The 19,444-nt window shown below is 36.9% G+C and overlaps 2 protein-coding genes across 3 annotated transcripts; one reads left to right on the forward strand and one right to left on the reverse strand.

Annotated features, from left to right (window-relative positions):
* The first annotated feature begins 1,216 nt into the window (after positions 1-1,216).
* On the forward strand, positions 1,217-7,144 carry LOC109096382 (beta-crystallin A1-like). Its single transcript, XM_042716623.1, has 6 exons — positions 1,217-1,381; positions 2,256-2,332; positions 3,620-3,738; positions 4,105-4,246; positions 4,798-4,940; positions 6,488-7,144. Exons 2-6 carry the CDS (start codon positions 2,264-2,266, stop codon positions 6,633-6,635), a joined length of 621 nt encoding a protein of 206 aa, XP_042572557.1. The 5' UTR covers positions 1,217-1,381; positions 2,256-2,263; the 3' UTR covers positions 6,636-7,144.
* A 673-nt stretch (positions 7,145-7,817) lies between these two features.
* On the reverse strand, positions 7,818-18,688 carry LOC109096393 (protein unc-93 homolog B1-like). 2 transcript variants are annotated; one of them, XM_042716621.1, is made up of 13 exons: positions 18,587-18,688; positions 17,776-17,946; positions 17,059-17,200; positions 16,493-16,646; positions 16,051-16,212; positions 14,674-14,803; positions 14,350-14,443; positions 12,355-12,479; positions 11,190-11,372; positions 10,723-10,996; positions 10,514-10,632; positions 9,134-9,256; positions 7,818-8,850 (listed from the first exon to the last, which is right to left on the reverse strand). In XM_042716621.1, the coding sequence occupies exons 2-13, from the start codon at positions 17,899-17,901 to the stop codon at positions 8,587-8,589; spliced, it is 1,896 nt and encodes a 631-aa protein (XP_042572555.1). In that variant the 5' UTR covers positions 17,902-17,946; positions 18,587-18,688; the 3' UTR covers positions 7,818-8,586. The 2 variants fall into 2 exon arrangements, with proteins under 2 accessions (XP_042572555.1, XP_042572553.1); XM_042716619.1 differs by lacking the exon at positions 18,587-18,688 and adding an exon at positions 18,267-18,565.
* Positions 18,689-19,444: the final 756 nt, after the last annotated feature.

The raw sequence follows: 19,444 nt of genomic DNA on the forward strand, positions 1-19,444 counted from the left end.
AACAGAACCAATTACAACACAAGATTCATGGTTGAGTGATACTGTTAGCCTAATAATTCTAGCCTAAAAAAAAAACATGTTACAAGAACATATCTCCTATGTGGAATATGTTCTTTTACATCCAGCCACAAGGCACTCTTATTTATGTAGAAGCTGAAGATGTTACTTCAATGGCTATGTTCAGAACAGCAATAAATCCCATAATGCAATGAGTTTGACTGTGATGGATGAACCGAAAGTAATAACAGCCATAGTTTGAAACCTCTTGCCTTAAAATTTGTCAGTCTGATGACACAGTAAGATATTTTTAGGCAAAACTGGGGGGGAAATGCTAAAAAAAAAACCCAGCATTTTCAAGATGGTAAGATCCTTCATTCCTGCTATTTCATTTAGGCCTACCATATTTCATGCATTATAAATTGCATTAGTATTCAGTAAACAGTGAGCTAGTAATCTAGTCTAAACAACATTCCCATTACTTTAACACTTCTGGCCAGGGTCATGGGTTATGGGCCATGGGTCAAGGTGAGGACAATGAGGAGCAGTCAGTATGTAGCACATGTTCCTAATGCAACACTATATTCTAAAGTGTGGATTATTGATTTATGATGAATTTAGTATACTACACTTGATTATAAAGGAAAAAGGTCTGGTTGTATCACAGAAACATACTCATATTTTCATTTTAGATTCAAAAAAGTTCTGTTTCCTAGGTGAAATTACCATGGACAGATATAATTCTGTTACAATGTTTTTGTAAAACAAAAAAGAAAAGGGGAAAACGTCACTGAACTTATAGGACCTACATCAAATTATTTTAAACCTCAAATTGAAAAATATAAAATCTTAATCAAGACTCATCTTGAGGTTACGAAAAAATGACTAAACTTCCGTGGCTGTCTTCCAAACCTTAGGACAGCAGACAAACTACAAACATGTTTCTGAGCTTTGAAAGAGAGGACGTTCACTGCATGCAGTGGGTCAAATCCCTGTATTCTCCACATATAGGCCGCTCATTGTGTAGCATACGACGCACAGTGCTGACCGATAGGAATACAGGCGCTTGAGCTCCATTGTGTGAAGCAATGTGTCTGCATTCACACGAACCGCGGGCGTGCGCGCTCTCTCGCGGATACATCAAAACCAATGCGCTGACGGCGCAAAATACCCCACTCCTCTGGCCTCACAATAAAGAGAATGATCTCACAAACACACCCAAACACACACTCCCTCACAGATCCTTCCATTAATTTCAGCGTCGCGACGCGCACCCAGCTTTGATGGTTGCTATAAAATAGAAGCGTCAAATAATCATAAAACTCCTCTCCAAACAAACGGGACTGACGAGCATCACTGTAAAGTAGGACAGGTGGAAATTCAGGTAAGATAAAGTTAGAGCAATAGATGGATTTATGGAAATGTAGCCATAAAGACAAAATAAAATTAATTTCTATTATCTTTTAGGTGCTAAAAGTAATTGCACTTTGTCACCTTGACAGCTGTGTTAGCGATATTGCCTGGAACACTAGAAACTTATTTGCAGTGTTGCATGTATGCTTCCGCTGACAATCAGCCTAGCAACGAACGCTGAAACAATATTACAATATTTTATTTCTACATATTTTTATATGCAATATGTTAAGTACTTTTAATCTGCAAATCCACTTAGCTAAAATGCTACATGTAACATCATTTCTCTCATATAACTCAAATTTGTGTCTCTTACTGGTAATTCTTCTAAATCTTTTTAATTCTAGTGAGCCTCCAGCAATGTATTGCCAAATTTATACCGCAAAGGTGGTACAAAAGTGTTTCTCAAGTGGTTTTTAAAAAGTTACCATCATAAAAGCGATACTGAAGGCCACAAAGAACATTTTTACCACTGTTGTTTTGAGATGCATTATGCAGACAATCAGCTATTCTAACTTTTTTAGTATGAAAACGACAGCTCGCGGAGTGATACAAGGGACATGAATGTAGCACCGGTTTGTTATCAGAATCAAGTATTCGGCAGAGCTGCAATTATTCATGTAACATGATCATGTATTATAATAAATATTATTTAATATATGTATTTATATACACTTTTATTTTGTTCCAGTAGCCTTTTGACAGCAGTTTCATTAGCACTCCTTAGGTTTTCCCAAAATGCCCAAATGTACGTCAAACAATATGTTTGTATAAAACGTAACTGTACATCTCCCAAAGTTTGAAAAAAACTTTTGAAGAAGTTTTCAGCCTTTGCTCTTGTGCAGGAAAGAAGATGAACAGAGTTACTAAGATCCAAACAAACCCATCAACGTCTGGGATAGACATGGCTCTTTGCTTTAAGGTAAAAACCTCACCACTCTTTCTCTCTAGTGAGAAGAACAATGAAATAGTGAGAAACACGCTGATTCTTTGTCTGAGAGTGAGAAACAAGGTGCCAAACTATCAATATTTTAACAAAGGCTTCCTCTGCTTAGGTATTGATTTTGAGACTTTAAAGATGAATGCTCTGTGTACTGTTGCAGCTTCTTGTCCAAGATGTGCAGAAGTATGAGAAGAATTCTGTATTATTTAAAGGGATAGTTCACCGGAAATGAACATCATCAAGTTGTTCCAAACCTATATGAATTTATTTCTTCTCAGGAACACAAAAGACGATGTTTTGAAGAATCTGGGTAACCAAACAGTTTCAGGTCCCTATTTACCGCTTTTCCACTGGAGCTGGTGGCGGGTTGGTGCCTGTTTCCACTGACAGGAGGCAGAACCCTCCACGTCAACAACACGTGAACGGAATTGCTGGCTCTCTCTTGCCAAAGCAGCATAACAGACATGGCGCCATACTGTAAACTACTGTCATGACACACATACAGACAAGTTTTTGTTTGTCTTTTACGTTTTTTTTTCAACTTGCTGACCACTTGGTCAGCGGTTCGGTTAAATGCCGCTGTTGTCATTTCCCCTGCTATCTCCTCACAAACACAATTTTTTCTCACGCTACTTTCTAGTTTGTCTTGGATTTCCCTCATCGACCAGACAGCGAGGAGAGCATTGGTCTCTTCTGCGAACCACTGAACTGACATTTACTCATTGTTTACTTGCCTGATCTCCGATAACTTTTAAAAAATGGCTCTTTTCAAACTGCGGTCTGTAAGTGGAAGCCCCACCCACTGACGTCACGGGTTCCCTTGCTCGAGAACAGCAAGGATTAAGAGCTGGTTTGGAACCAAGATGTGGGCACCGGCCTAGTATTTGGAAAAGTGCAGCTGGTTCCCATTTGGGCTCCAGCACCAGCCCCGGTAGAAAAGCGGTAATATAGACTTCCGTTGTAGGCTATTTTTTTTTTTTTTTCATTCTATGGAAGTCAGTGGGGACCAGCAACTCTTTGCTTACGCACATTCTTCAAAATATCTTCCTTTGTGTTCAAGAGAAAAAAGACATTCATACAAGGTTGGAACAACTTAAGGGTGAGTAAATGATGACAGAATTTTCATTTTTGGGTGAACTATCCCTGTAACAGATCGAGGACATAATGAAAGGACAGGAGGCCAGTGGTTGTGTGTGTGTGTAGGAGAGAGACATTTCTCCAAATTAGAAAATGGAGCTGTGGCATGTGCATGTGTGTGTTTGTCAGGTGACCGTGTTCGAGCAGGAGCATTTCCAAGGCAAATGTCAGGAGCTCACCTCAGAGTGCCGCAACATCCAGGAGCGTGGGTTTGACAACATCCGCTCTATCCGTGTGGAGAGCGGCGCGTGAGTCGCCCACTCTGTGTTAATGATTGCAAAATCTTGCCAGTTAGTAAGGAAATTAGAGTTTTAGATGTTTTTGGAAGCTTTTAGGTGTTTCATCTTGAGATGATTTAAAATGTGTGTTGGGAATTGTGCTTTCTAATGAATTATGAATATGATTGAGATGCCTCAAGATTACTTTAGTATTGGTTTTGTCTTGCTTCCTGCAGGCAACTAAGGAAGAAAAACTAAGCCAAAAAATCCCACAATTTGGGCACAGTGCTTATTATAATACCTTTGATGTATTTTTTAATGGAAACAAATCATCATATATACCTCCAAACTTATTGTAAGTACAACATAAATGTTTAATTTTTCTTAACTGTGTGAATGGGTGGGATACGAGCACCACGACTTCCAGGGACAGCAGTTCGTCCTGGAAAAAGGAGAATATCCTCATTGGGATGCCTACAGCGGCAGTCTGGGCTACCATGTGGAGAGGATGATGTCACTGCGCCCCATCTGCAGCGCTGTGAGTGTGTGAGCACATTCTGATGCTTTGGAAGGGTTTAATTCTCAAACTTTTAAAAGGATTTGGACTGATTTTACCTGACAATAAAAAAAAGATGAGAAAATAATTTACAATGAAGGATAGAGCTTAGCCATATCTATGGACCAGAGTATAATAGACTCTTTTGGCTAAGCAACTACACTTAAAAATAAAGGCTTTATTGGCATTAATGGTTCCATGAAGAACCTTTAACATCCATGGAAACTTTCCACTGCACAAAGGTTTCTTCAGATTATTAAAATGTTCTTCAAACTAAAAAAAAATTTTCTTTTAAGAGCTGTTCACTGAAACGTTCTTTGGGGAACCCAAAATCTATGGTTCTTTGTGAAAACTCCCTTTTGAAACCTTTATTTTTCAGTGTAGCAACAGGCAAGATTGTGATTTTTTTTTTGGTTTTTCGCTCAAATTCAAGCAAACAGTGTCTCTAAAACCAAGTATTTTGTTTCGTTTTTTAAGGTCTTTTTTTCTCCATCTCCTTCCTCCCGTTCTGCAAATTTTCTCTCAATCTGTAGGACCACCAGAGCAGTCGCATGGTCATCTATGAGAAGGAGAACTTCTTGGGCCGCAATGTAGAGCTGTGTGATGATTACCCGTCTCTGCAGGCCATGGGCTGGTGCGACAAGCAAGTGGGCTCCATGCATGTGCAGTGTGGCGCGTGAGTAACGCTTGACAAAACACCAGTAGTGCCAAACTACTGTTCTCCAGAACTACACATTTCTCATGCACAACAGCTGTGCTGACAATATACTTACACACAACACAGATGAGACCAGCGTCATTGGCTCATAGTATCCAGTCCTTGTATTTATTAAGTGTTAATGATTTTGCTTTCACAATACAGTCAAGTGTAACATACCATCAGATGAAACATCTTTCTTTGACTGCACATTCCTCACTTGGTGCATCAGACACACTCACATAACATCAATACTGTACCTGTGACTGCCACATCTGTTATGTAATGATGTTATATCAACTTTATGTTTATGCATGTGATCGCAAAAATTTAACACCGTGATTATTTACCATACCATATGGAAGGAAGACTTGCAGTTTTCATGTGTTAGCTGATAAAACAGGAGAAAAACATCCCATAGTACAATGGGGCATTGGCAAGCAAAACTCTTATGATTATTTTAATATTCCATTCTCACATTTTAAAGGCCAATTCACACTATTAACTAAGACTTTCCCCTCAATAAACTCCTAATTTGCTTCTTATTAATAGTTATTAAGGTAGTTGTGAAGTTTAGGTATTGAGAAGGATTAAAGGGTTGGTTCACCCAGAAAATGAAAATTAGCCCATAAATTACTCAGACTCAAGTCATCCTAGGTGTTTATGACTTTCTTCTTTCAGACGAATCCAGTCAGAGTTATATTAAAAATTGTCTTTGATATTTCAAGCTGTTTAATTGCACTCAGCGGGTGTTGCATGCATCAGTCCAAAACAAGTGAAATAAAAAGTGCCCATCCATAAAAAAAGTGTCTCATACAGTTCCGGGGGGTGAACAAAGGCCTCCTGTAATGAATCAATGTGCGCAAAGCTGACCTCATACGTCATCCACCCTGAACAGCTTTCGTCTACAACAGTGAGTACAAGCTACATTAAAGTGATTATTACGTTTTGAATATGGATATTTTTCTTACAAAAACGCATCGATTCTCTACAGGAGGCCTTTGTTCACCCTCCAGAGCTGTGTGAGACACTTTTATTTTAATGGATGGGCAATTTTTATTTAACTTTTTTGGACTGATGCATGCAACACCCACTGAGTGCCATTAAACAGCTTGAATGATCAAAGACAATGTTTAATATAACTCTGACTGGATTCATCTGAAGGAAGAAAGTTATATACTCCTAGGATGACTTGAGGACAAGTAATTTATGGGCTAAATTTCATTTTTGGGTGAACTAACCCTTTAAGGGTTGTAGAATATGGTCATGCAGAACATGTGCTTTATAAGTACTTATAAACAGTCAGTAGGCATGCTAATAAGCAACTAGTTAACAGTGAGAATTGGTCCCTAAACTAAGGTGTTACCTACATTTTTAATGTACATTAGAATCCAGCCAAATTTGTTAATTCAAGATTCTCACTTTCTATTAAAAAATGTTTCCCGTTCCCTTCCACACAGCTTGTCATATTGTATTCAGTCGCTTTGTCTCCTCCTCATTTCCTGTCATTTTCTGTTTCCCTGCAGCTTTGTGTGTTATGAGTACCCTGGCTATCGAGGACAGCAATATGTTATGGTGTGTGACAGGCACAGCGGAGACTACCAGCACTGGAGGGACTGGGGCTCCCACTGCCAGACCCCTCAGATCCAGTCCATCCGCAGAATCCAGCAGTAATGCCTGAGGGCGCAGGGAAGGAAACAGAAAACGTGCAGAGTTTGGAAGCAGAGGAGTCACACCAGTCATTCTAGCAGCAGTCACTTTATGAGGTGCCGGGTGGCAAATTGTAAGACCTTCACTGACTGCACGTAGTTTCCACTTGCGCTGCTCTAGTGCTACACCAAAAAAAAAAAAAAAAAAAAAAAAATATCCAAGCATACACAGATACACATCAATGCCCATTCAACAAATCATCTGCTCACATTCATCCCCACATTTGATCCAAGATAAAGTAGAAGCATATAAAACAATATTCTTATGAAACTTATATTCTGTACAACAGAAGCACAGTGGGAGACACTGGAGAGTAAAAAGTGTCAATCAAGGCAAGATGTGTATCTGTATATGCAACCATGTCACGTCTCTATGACGTTTGAGTGCCATATGGGGACAGATGGGAGTGTGTGTTAGACCATTCGGAGGAGAGGAGGACAACGGTTGACTAATAAAAACATACTCACCTCAAACTAGCATCTTTGTCTTTTTGCCTGTTCGCAAAAAGATTGTAATATACCTAGTAAATGTTTTATGACAGCAGTAAGGCACCAATATACAATAAGGTCATAATGCTGGGAAAATATATTATTTTTACCCCCCCCTCTACCTTTCCTGATTGACCACCATTCAAAACAAATCATACTGTAGCGTCAATGCATGCTCAATTATTTATTTTTGTCTTAAATCCGAGGTCAAATAGGGCAGTTCACAGAGAATGCATTATTACATCCCACTGTTTATGTAAACATGATGTGCTTCATTTTTCGGCTGTTGGTATTGCACTCGAGTCTTGCATCTTTTGCAGCATCTTGCCCAACAGCATCAAGCAACTTTTTGTTTGTCAGTGTGACCAACTTAAACCAGTTTCAAAATCTGCTTAGGGAAATCTTTCACCCTCGCAAGAAATGTCCAATCGCATGGATTCCTATTGAAATAACTTGATTTCACCTGCGAGAAAATTCACCTGAACCGTGATAAACTTAAAAAACTAAAATAAAACACATCTCAAGTTAAATATTTCCATTCCACTGCCCTCTCTCACATTTTCAAATGCAAAAATGCGTTGAGTACTGCATTTTTAGAATGCTGTGTCATGCACTAAAGTCGATCTAGCGCATGTTTAAATAAAAAATAATGGAAAAAATAATGGCAAAATACCAAAAATTTATTCGGTGTGAACAGCCCCTCAGAAGAATATAACTGCATAAAATACCTTATCAAATGCAGATGAAAAAGAAACACTGCAAACTCTGAATAAAATAAAAAAAAACCAAATCTTGCAGTATTATGGTGTTCATATTAAAGCACATCATACATTGGTTTAAAACATTCAAAAATAAGCAAGGCACAATTTTAAGTCATATTTCTCCTCTATTTTCTGTTTGTTACAAATTTAAAACGGGCTTTATAAAAAAAAAAAATGAAATGTAACACTTTTTTTTTTTTTAATGGAGAGAACTTTGGTTCTTCAGTTACTATGAGGAAAACATATGAATTGGATAAAGAATTACAGTGCACAGAAAATAATTCAAATGAAATACACAACTCCAGTACATCACCTTGACCAAGTTCGAAATGGAGTATATCCATTTCTATGGCAACAAACCACCTAACCTTACAAGGAATCTGCAGTCCTCTTTTCACTTCCCATTTCAATGAAATGTGTGGTTCACCTACAATTTTTTTTTATTATTTATTATTATTATTTTTTTAACTGTGAACTTTTTTGTGACCTTCATTTTTTCCATCGGTGTCCTACACTTTTTCTTTCCAAAGAAAAAAAGCATTATTTAATATAAAAGTGAGTAAACGTTGCACATACCATCACTTCTCTTGAAATCTGGCTATTCAGTATTTTACAACTTCCTCGTCTCTTTCCAATCCCCAATCGTACCTTTTCACCTCTCCTTTTCTAGTCCATCGTATGTTGGACATAGTCCTCCCTCTCTGCTGCCTGTTCGTTGGCTTTGTCATCGTGTTTCTTCCTGCGGTCCCTAACCCCGCTCCTCTCCGGTCCTGGTGAACCCTGGGAATCATCGTCTGTATTTCTGTCCTCCTCAACCAACCTTCTCTCATCCTCATCTTTCTCATCAGCATCAGCATCAGCTTCAGCATCACTCAAGTCTGTGTCGGATTCATCAGAATTTTCTTCCTCAAGGTATCGGTAACCTTTGACCTTTGAGGAACAGGACAGTAATGTAAGACATTAGTAATGAGAGTGATATGGAAGTTCAATAATCCAAATTGAGGATGAGTCAAAATTTTACTGTCTGTGGTAATCGACAGATTATGACAATAAAGTTGTTTTGAACCTGGAAACTTAATTTTTTTATTTTTAGTGAATAAATGAATATAATTCTACTTCTAAGCTAACAGAAGGCACTGGAGAGGCTGTTTTCTTTTATAAAATCACTTTAAAGCCTCCAGGGACTCACTGCAGTGACACATTAATAGCTTACCTTGTGTCGTGGACGGGGTATCCGCGGCAACCTGAATGGAATTTTCTTTGCCAGGCGTCGCTCCATCTGCACGTAGCAGAAACACGCCACTATGAGAGCCAACAATAGGAGTCCAAGCTTGGCTTAAAAAGAGACCAGAGACAATGTTCAACAATGTTAAACATAGATTAATCCAGTCACTTCAACAGGGAGTTTCGAGCGAGTGTGAAAAAGCTCCCAGTGCAGAATTCGCAATGTTCATGTTAGTCACGCACATGAAAGCTGCTTGGTTTGAAGTAAGTTCTGTGTGAACTGTGCTTCATACATCAAAAGTTTGCTGAAATACTGCTAATGTGGCCACTCCTTCAGACTATCACCAAAGCGTGACAAAAAACATCTGACAACAGTTTAATGTGCCTGATTAGAAGCATTTTCTGTACTCTATAACAATGTGATGTCCAATTCACAAACTAAAAACCCATATTCATCAGTTTTTTTTAACAAGTTAAAGTGCGGTCACATTAGCGAAATTTTGTGGACAGAAATAGTCCATTGTCAATTGTCAGTTATAGTGTAGTGATATATAAAAAACACAACTCACATAGAGGTCAGTTTTGAACCAAACAACTGTCTGTTGGCTAATGTCGCAAATTTGCATGACCAACTGAACCCGAAGTGAAATCTGCAGGGGGAAATCATTCATCCTCTTGCAAAATTCCCTGATCATGTGGGTTCCTGCTAAAATAACTAAAGCTTTAAACAGGAATAAATCATTCAAAAAGATACCCTAAATAGCTTCAAAATCGCTCGTTATCTGAAATTAACTGAGGACCCTTACATTACTGTATTTACTTAATCATTCTCGTGTGAGAATGTCTAATTAAAGGTTCATATTCAAAACACAGTTTTGACTATATGATCAATTTATAATAGGACTCTAAAAAATACATTGAAATTTGTTATTACGAATAAATGCTTATGGTTTCTGAGATTTAAAGGGATAGTTCACCCAAAAAACGTGATTTATTCATTCTCAAGCCATCCTAAGTGTTTATGACTTTTTCCTACTTTTTATATTTTAAAAAATGTCCTGGCTCTTCCAAGCTTTATAATGGAGCTTACACTACGCCTACATCATCAGCTGGAATGCCGCCACTCTCTCATGAAATATGGATATTATTTTTTTCACAAATGCATTGATTCACTTCAGAAAGCATTTATTATTATCCATGTGGAGTACTTTTTATGATGGATTTATGCACTTTAATTTGATCATAATTGGTCCATAATTGACATACCTGAACATTTTGTAACTTATAAAGCAAATTATGTTTTGCTTGGTGTCCTGTTACAGTAAATGCAAAGTATGCAGCCAAAACCTACAAAAAATAATGGCTTTACCCGCATAGGCAATGCAGACCAAAGATAGACGATGAAGATTGCAATGGCCTGCCACCAGTGGTAGATGGTATAAACAAAGTCTAGTCGCTCCTTGTCTTCATACAGCATCCCCAGCAGAGCTACACACAACAACATTATGTCATATCATTGATGTTAGTGCAATCTTGAAATGGGTGTAAGCTTAACGTGGAAATGGCACTTGTACTCACTGCTCAGTCCAGTCTTGTTGAGCGCAGTGCCCAGACCCCAGAGGGCAATGAGCACCAACAGATACGGAAGATAGCTAGGCTCTCGTGGTTGGGGCGACCAGCACATAAGGGCTATAATTAGCACAAAGTGCATGAAGGCGCCCACCAGAAGAATAATCTGCCTGGGCAAGCGCAGCAGCATCAGGGCCAGGCCCGAACAGATGGAGGATGACAAACCATACACCATAACTAGCAACCACAGCTTCTCCATCCCTACTGCACACACTCCATATGACTGAGAGACATAAAAACAGAGAAAATCTGTTTAGGTAATGAGTGATTGCATGCAGTTCCTTTAATAGCTTAATTAACCTAAATAGCAGGCAAATTGGTTTACTTGCAGTGTCTTCGTAGGTGTTTAATATTGTAATACAGCAACCAAAAACTTGTCTTATTAAGCTAAAAAATACTCAAGTGTTTTTTTTCACCAGTATGATTCCCTGGACGGCAAAGAGCACTTCAAAGCCAGAGTAGATGAAGAACGGACAGAGCAGACGGAGACGGTAGTCTCGTAAGTGCTTGAAGGGCAGCTGGAAGATGTTCCCCCAGCCGATGCTGCGGAGGTCAATCTCCTCCGTGGGCCGATATGCAGCTCCACACAACACCAGGAACTGTTAGGGAACATAGGCAGCACACTGTTAAAAAGGGTAGTTCACTCCAAAATGGAAATTCTTGTTTAAAGTGCAACATGAAAGGTGAAGTTTGATGAATTACGAGCAGTTCATACCACTCATGCACTACATGATAAAACATCATAACGTTGTGTGAGAAACAGTCCAAAATACAGGCTATGTTGCTGGTATCAAACCAGAGCGCAAGATCAATTTTTTTTAATGACGTACAACATTATTAATTTAAAACACAATTGTCTTTTTATGAAGTATGGGGATTATTAAATATTTCAATAGTCAGCAATTATTGAACACCGAACCAAATTTTCTGTTTTTGGTTTATGTTAGATTTTTATATTAAAACGTTATTGTACATATAATACCAAGTTAATGCCAACTTGAAAACTAAAAAAAAAAACGGACATCAAACTGTGATTCAGTTGAACGATGATCAAATTTCGATATGTTTATCCCATAAATATATGGAAGATGCATTGTATGGACCTCTTTATGATAATTTTATGGTACTTCTTGTCATTTTGAAGCTTGATAGTCATTAATTCATTCACTTCTATGGAAATTAATTTTCAAAAAGAAAGAGACACTGTACTGTGTAATATCAATTAACAACATCTACTTACTATACTAATTGTCTGTAATTAATTATGCATAATTTACTGTTTGTATATTGTATAACAATGACACATTAAAAAAGTGCTAAGAGAAAGTCTAATGATTCAGAATAGCATGAGGCTATATAAACGATTTTCATTTCTGGGTAAAAATGTTCCTTTTTAAATTATCACTTGATTTACTAAAAACAAAATAACAATCCTACTTTGGTTCAGTATGAAATATCTATGTGAAAGGACTATCAAGGTCAAATTGCTGTTGACTACAGATTGATATAATCCTATTTTTTTATTTAAGATGATGTGGAGGATAGAGACGTCAGTGATGATGATGATGATGACAGTCTTACGATAAGCATGGCGAGGAAGGCTGCCCCCATGAGCACACTCTCCACCTCGATAAGCAGCAGAGAGCGAGGCAAGCTGAGCAAAACTGTCTTATTTAAATTCTCTATCACCCCTTTCCCGGAGGCTCCTGAGAAAGAGAGAAGATAAGGTGAGACAAGAGAAAATAATGCATTGTACAAGACTGCAAGACAGTTTTATATTACATTTTACGTCTGGATGCATACATTTTTTAAAGACTTAAGACTTGCAGTGTTTTTTACAACACAATATGGCAAGTGGGAGACTTTCTATGTTAAGCAGTGCTGCTGGTAATTTGGCTGTTTTGCGATTTTAAATACTGGTTTAAAAAAAAAAAAATCCTCTTATCGTCATCTCTGCTGAGAGCTAGGAAGAGCCAGACACAGCAGAGCGCTGAAGAGCAGATGTGCTGACGCCCTGGTTTGCAGGAAGTCAGAAGTGTGAAGTTTCTAATTGCCAAATAACTGATTTTTTCTTAACTGTAAATATTAACACATGAAACTACCATGCCTTCAAGATGATTTTGATCCTATTTTTTAACTATTTTCTTTAGTGTTAAATGGAGTTGATTAAGGGTAAATTTCTTTTCGGTGTAATTAAGTAAATGTAGTAGAAGTAATTTCACTCAATTAAGTATTTGGACACTACTAAGGCCATACAACATATACATAATATATTCATTTAAATGAATTAGAAAGAATAAAATAAATAAAACAAGTAGCATCTAGAAATATATCATTCTAGAGAATGAACTAATTTTACTTAATTTTGCTATAAGTTACTGCATTACTTATGAACATGATTCACTGACATTTGACAACCACAAATGTGACCCTGGAGCACAAAACCAGTCTTAAGTTGCTGCAATGGCCAACGATTCATTGTGTGGGTCAAAATTATACATTTTTATTTTATGTCAAAAATCATTAGGATATTAAGATCCTGTTGCATGAAGATATTTTGTAAATTTCCTACCGTAAATATATCAAAACTTAATTTTTGATTAGTAATATGCATTGCTAAGGACTTTAGAGGCACTTTTCTTGCACCCACAGATTCCAGATTTTCATATTGTTGCATCTCGGCCAAATATTGTCCTATCCAAACAAATCATACATCAATGGAAAGCTTATTTATTATAAATTATTATGTATAAATCTCAATTTAAAAAAAATTTACCATTATGACTGGTTTTGTTGTCCAGGGTAACAAATATGTTTCTCTTAGTTATGAACCGTACATATATTATTTTATAAAACCAAAAAGAAAAGAAACAAAAAAATAGAAAAAGGTTTTCAAATGCCAAACATACAAAAGTTTGAGGTCAGTAAATTTTTTCAAAGAAATTTTTACATTTATTCAGCAAGGATGCATTAAATGAATTAACTAATTCAAATAAATGCAGTTCTTTTAAACAATCCTGGAAAAAAATGGTTTACATAAAAATAGTAAGCAGCATCAAATCAGCATGTTATAATGATTTCTGAAGGGTCATGTGACACTGAAGACTGGAGTAATTACAGCTGAAAATTCGGCTTTGCCGTCACAGGAATAAACTACATTTTAAAATATATTAAAACAGAAAAACGTACTGTTTTACTGTATTTTGATCAAATAAATGCAGCCCAGTGTCAGTTTTGTTTTATATGCTGTTGCTCCCTTATATGTATATTTATGTATATGTTTAATGTGGTGATTTTTATTTTTATAGGTGTTATAACCCGCAAAAAGTGAATACCTTTTTGAAAGTCTCTCCAGTGAGCACAGCAAGCAAGCACTTCAATTTTGAAAATCTTAAGTACTTCATACTCAAGTCTTTTTTGACTATTCTTAGTTCTACATTAAGCATCAAGCATCTGAAAACTTCACAAAACGATACGAGAACTAATGAAATATCATACTAAGCAGCTGTATGATCTGTGAATGACACCAAGTGTGTAAAGCTCAAAAGAGTACAAGATCAAGCGAGAGGATTTTACCACACTGTGTGACTTTGTAGAGAGTGTGTTTGTAATCATTCAGATAGTGATTGAGAAACAGCACCATGGGGAACTCGGCAAACACGAAACTCAGCTGCAGGAGAGAACAGAGACAGAGTGAACGCTATAAATAGCTGCATATTAATGCACAAACCCACATATGCAGCCGGCATCTGACACATACACACACGTAGCTGTGAATACATATAAACACTTCAGGGGAAAACACAACTAATTAAAGGTCAACTATTACTGAATTACTGCAACTTACAGCATTTCATACATTTTAGTGTTGAGTGCCTGAAACTGATCATCTTAACTCACATGGAAAACGATGTAGAAGACGGACTGGAAAATGATGATGTAAGAATGGAAGGCTCCTTTGGGGGGCTTCTTCTGCTCCTGGACATGTTCGTCCTTATAGTTCACATACTCATAATACTGCTGGGCCATTCTGATAACCACACAAAACAAAGAGGAGGGAGTGGGTGGGGAGTTAGTTAACTGTTATTGTATTTTTCAATCCTGAAAGACTCAATAACTGAGTAGTTAGCGAAGACGATGTGAGGCTGTATAACTGAGAGTTGCTAAATGCATAATCTGAAAAATACTGACCAAGCAGGTTTCCCCGTCTACCGACTCACAGTGCTGATTTGTCGAGTCGATGTTGTAATATTGGAAATCATCCTACATTTAGGCTTAGCTATAGTTTCTCCCACAGAACTGGGATCATTTTACATTTAGTCACTTAGCAGAAGCTTTTATCCAAAGCTACTTACAAATGAGGACATTAGAAGCAATTAAACCAACAAACGGGAAATAATATGTAAATACTGTGACAAGTCCAGGTTAGTCCAACACCCCTAGCAAGGGCTTTTTAAATAATAATAAGAAGAAAAAAAAAAACAAGTAGACAGAATAGAAAAAGAATAAAAAATGCTAGTGTAAGTGGGCCTTTTTTAATAATAATAAATAAAAAGAAAACAAGTAGACAGAATAGAAAAACAATAGCAAATGCTAGTGTTAGAAGGTCAGTTTTTTGTTTTGAAAATATTACACAGCAAAAGGATCGTTTTCATGTTATGGCCAGTAACTGCAAAATATATATTCAGAAATCGGCCTATAATCAATATAGTACTGATAAGTTGTGCATCACAGCTGCATCTTCAGTTTTGCTTTTATTTTGCTATATTATGCTGAATAACTTTGTGAAAAACTGAGAAGTAGAATAAAATACTGTAAACTTCCTATAAATAGCAATATGCTTAAAATGACTGACACATACGCCATCGCTCAAAAATTCTGTACGTGTATTTAAATGTTCCTGAAAGAACCCTCTTCTTAAAAACACCAAAACTGTGAAATATTATTACTATTTAAAATCACTGTTTATTTCCTGTGATGTAAAACTGAATTTTCAGCATCATTACTCCAGTCTTCAGTGTCACATGATCCTTCAGAAATCATTCTAATATGCTGATTTGGTGAAACATTACTTATTATTAACAATGACAATTTTTTTCAGGATTCTTTAATAGTATTTATTTAAAATATAAATCCTTTATAACATTATAAATGTCTTTACTGCTGCTTTTGATCAATTTAAAGCATACTTGCTCAATACAAGCATGCATTCCTCAGACTTTTGAACAATATTGTACGTCCCTGATCCGTGCACCTTCAGCTTCTGAACACCCTCACCTGGTGATGTAGTTTCCCAGTGACGCCCAAAGAGGAACAATGACAACGCCAATGGCCACAGCTGACGGTACAAGAGTGTAATATCGCTCCCAGTAATTGGTTGATACAAACAGAGCATAGATGCCTGATGCCAGGAACATCATCCACTTAGTGCCCAGAAATCTGAGAAAACATTGAGAAACACAATTAAGGGTGTGGGATTACTGGACTGTAATTATCACCAGTCATTTTAAGCTTACACCACGGTTGTGAGAAGACCTTTTGTGCCAAAACTGCTCAAGCATTAAGTGGACAGTAGATGAACAGTAGAAGCGCTGCTAATAACTGTGACGGCGGGTGACAAACATCCAAAGAACCAAACTAAATGAGCAAAACGGAGAAACATAGGTTGCATGAGCATTACAAAACAAAAGAGAAATGCAAGGAAAGACAAAAACTTAACCTAATGAGCACCGGCGTGTAGAGCAGGCCGACAATAGGTGTAACGTTGATGCCCATCAGCATTTTGTTGTCAATATCCTCCAGCCCTAAAGTGCCATACTTGACCTCTCTATACGTCTCATCGTAGTGCAGAATTAACTGCATCTGTAACAGACCTACAAAGAAACAGCTCATGATGAAACATGCACAACTCTCTAAAAACCTTCTTTTGTTTTTGGCTTGTGACAAGATATCCCAGATTTGTCAGCTGTTCCTCGATTTCACAGTCTCAGTCCAAATGAGACATCTTTGTGTGTGTGTGTGTGTGTGTGTGCATGGCAATGAACTTGCTAAGAATGGCCAGAAGAGTGAAGAGTCAGTGAAGTATGCCATCCACAAAGCATGTCATATTCATTTGCATAATGAAATCACACTGATACAACAGTGTGACATAAGTAGAGTCCTACTCAGTGTCGTATTTAGAGTAAGATCTTTTTATAAAGCAGTGTGCAGACTTTGAGGAGTATGAGGTCATCACTGGACTGATTCATGTTTTGTGCCTGTGGTGTGTGATGCACAATGGCTGACCCAAGTAAACGCTGTAGATGATCATTCCTCCGCAACTGGCCCCCACCACGTTCCTCACTACACCCAGCCTCTTTCGTCTGTAGTACTTGCGCTCCTCCTCCTCCTCATCGTAGTCAGGATGTGGGCCGAGAAACTCCTCCACCTGTCAGCGGAAGAAAGGTCCAAAAGTCTGAGACCACATTAAAAATCTGAAATTTTACCGGTTTTAATGTATTTTTCAAATAAATGCAGCCTTGGAGAACATGAAAAGACTTTTTGAACAGTATAGTAATAAAAAAAAAACACATGTAATAAATATTAAAAAAGACTTGAGATCAGTATATTAAATTCACAAATATAAATTCTGAGTATTTAAAGAAAAAAACATAAGAAGGCTGCAAGAAAACGTAAAATTAAAATAATTTATTTTTTTATATTATTAACTTATTTGATTAAAAAATGTAAAACATGCTAAATTACATCACATTTTGAAAAAATGATATAATATTTAATGTCCCCTAAACAACAGTTTTTATTTAAGAACTAAGGTTTGGAATCACAAAATTAACAGTGGTTAATTATTTCTGTTTTTTAATATTTTTTTTTCCAGTTTGGAAAACGTTTCAAGCCGTTTTGTCGTCAATACAGCTGAAGTATAAGAAATACTTCTGATTTATCCTAGTTTACATAAAAAAATTTAAAATCCTAGCCTACACGCTTTAAGACTACTGATGCTACCTGTCCCTGTATGTTTCCCTCGGGAGCGGGCAGCTGCACTTGATCCTGTCCATCAGCAGGGGGCGCTCCGTCCAGCTCCGCCTCCGCCTCGCAGTACACGTTATCCTCGGTGATCACTGCTGCCATCTGCCGGCCGCGCTAGTCTCTCACCGCAGTAATGCAGGTAGATCACTGCCAAAGGTAAAAACGACGATTTCAAACATAAAACAAAACAAAATAAACAATTTGAGTGACAGCAAAGAAGAGGGAGAAAAATAGAAAACTGTGGCTATTGTGAGCCTGTAATGTTGAATTAAATATTACATAAACTTGTTCCAAACAAGGTTTGTTTGTGGGCGGAAGGTCTAATACAGGTGTACAAAACGACACCGACACGATAGCACAGCGGCTTTTTAACGCATTTATAGGTAATGTTGTACATGTAATGAAGCTTGATGACCACGCAGGGCGAAGTAAACATGAAGCATTAACTAAGAGCAAATATAACTCACCGAAGTGGAAACGATGAACGTCGTTATAGTGACAAAGGCTGCAAACTCGTTTAAAAGATTAAAACCTAACGTTTAAGGAACTTATGTGGAGCATCTTATGATATTTTCGCCTCATAAAAAGTTGCCTGTAGGATTTATTAAGAAAACAGAGAAGGAAATGAAAGTTTTCTCCCTAGTTGAGATGTATCCAGCTGCCCTAGTTCCCCATTTTCTTAAAGGGATAGAGCCTCTAAATCTGGACTATTCACACACGACTCAAGACAGTCTGCCTTCTCCTGCGCAATGTTTTTGAAAGAAAAACAACATTGCTGTCAACACACCGGAGTTACTAGGCACCGTCTTGATTCATTGCAGTCTCAATGGCAGTGTTGCCAACTAATTTTCATGGGAAGTTGCTAAAAGTTGCTAAATGACGTTGTGACCTCATTGCGTGCTGACGTCATTACGTAATCATGAAGCAAAATTGTCACTGCATTGAATCTCAGCATTGAATATATATATATATGCATTTAGATTTGTTCGTAAAATAAAATATTATTAAAATGTAAATAACTTGTATTAAATATATTGAATTTTTTTAAATCATACACATTTTTGAAGATTACAATTTAAGATTTTTTTTTTTGTTAGCTAGTAAACTAGTAAAACTACACATTCTGAACAATTATATTTTTAAGCAGTGTATTAGTAGTTACTTAGTATGCTACACACAGTCGACTATTTTTTTTTTTTTTTTACTTGCGTGTTTAATGACACATTGTATTTGGTGTTTTCGGGTTACAGGGTTACAGGGTTACAACGGATAATGTCCTGGAAAATTACTAGTACCTTTTCCATTTCTCTAGAATTTTTTCTTACTACCTAATCAACAATTGCAAGTACAAGCTACTAACAAAATGTATCATAAATGAACAATTATTCAATTACTAAATTATTTATTATTATTAAATTAAACAATTGCAAATAGCAGCTAACTTAATTCACGTGATGTGTGTGTAATACTAGGCATCTTTGGTTGTCTTGTGTTATTTAGACAGTAGTTGTTTTGTTTTTTTTTATTTTTTGATTTGTTTGGAAATTAATTTTTATATATACTTTTTTTTTTGGTTGGTTTTTTAGGGAGAAAGTTTTTAGTGGTGTTTGAAAAGTTGCAAAATGAAAAAACTTGACATAAAGGT

The sequence above is a fragment of the Cyprinus carpio genome, chromosome B1, assembly GCF_018340385.1.
Source record: "Cyprinus carpio isolate SPL01 chromosome B1, ASM1834038v1, whole genome shotgun sequence".
Taxonomy (NCBI): domain Eukaryota; kingdom Metazoa; phylum Chordata; class Actinopteri; order Cypriniformes; family Cyprinidae; genus Cyprinus; species Cyprinus carpio.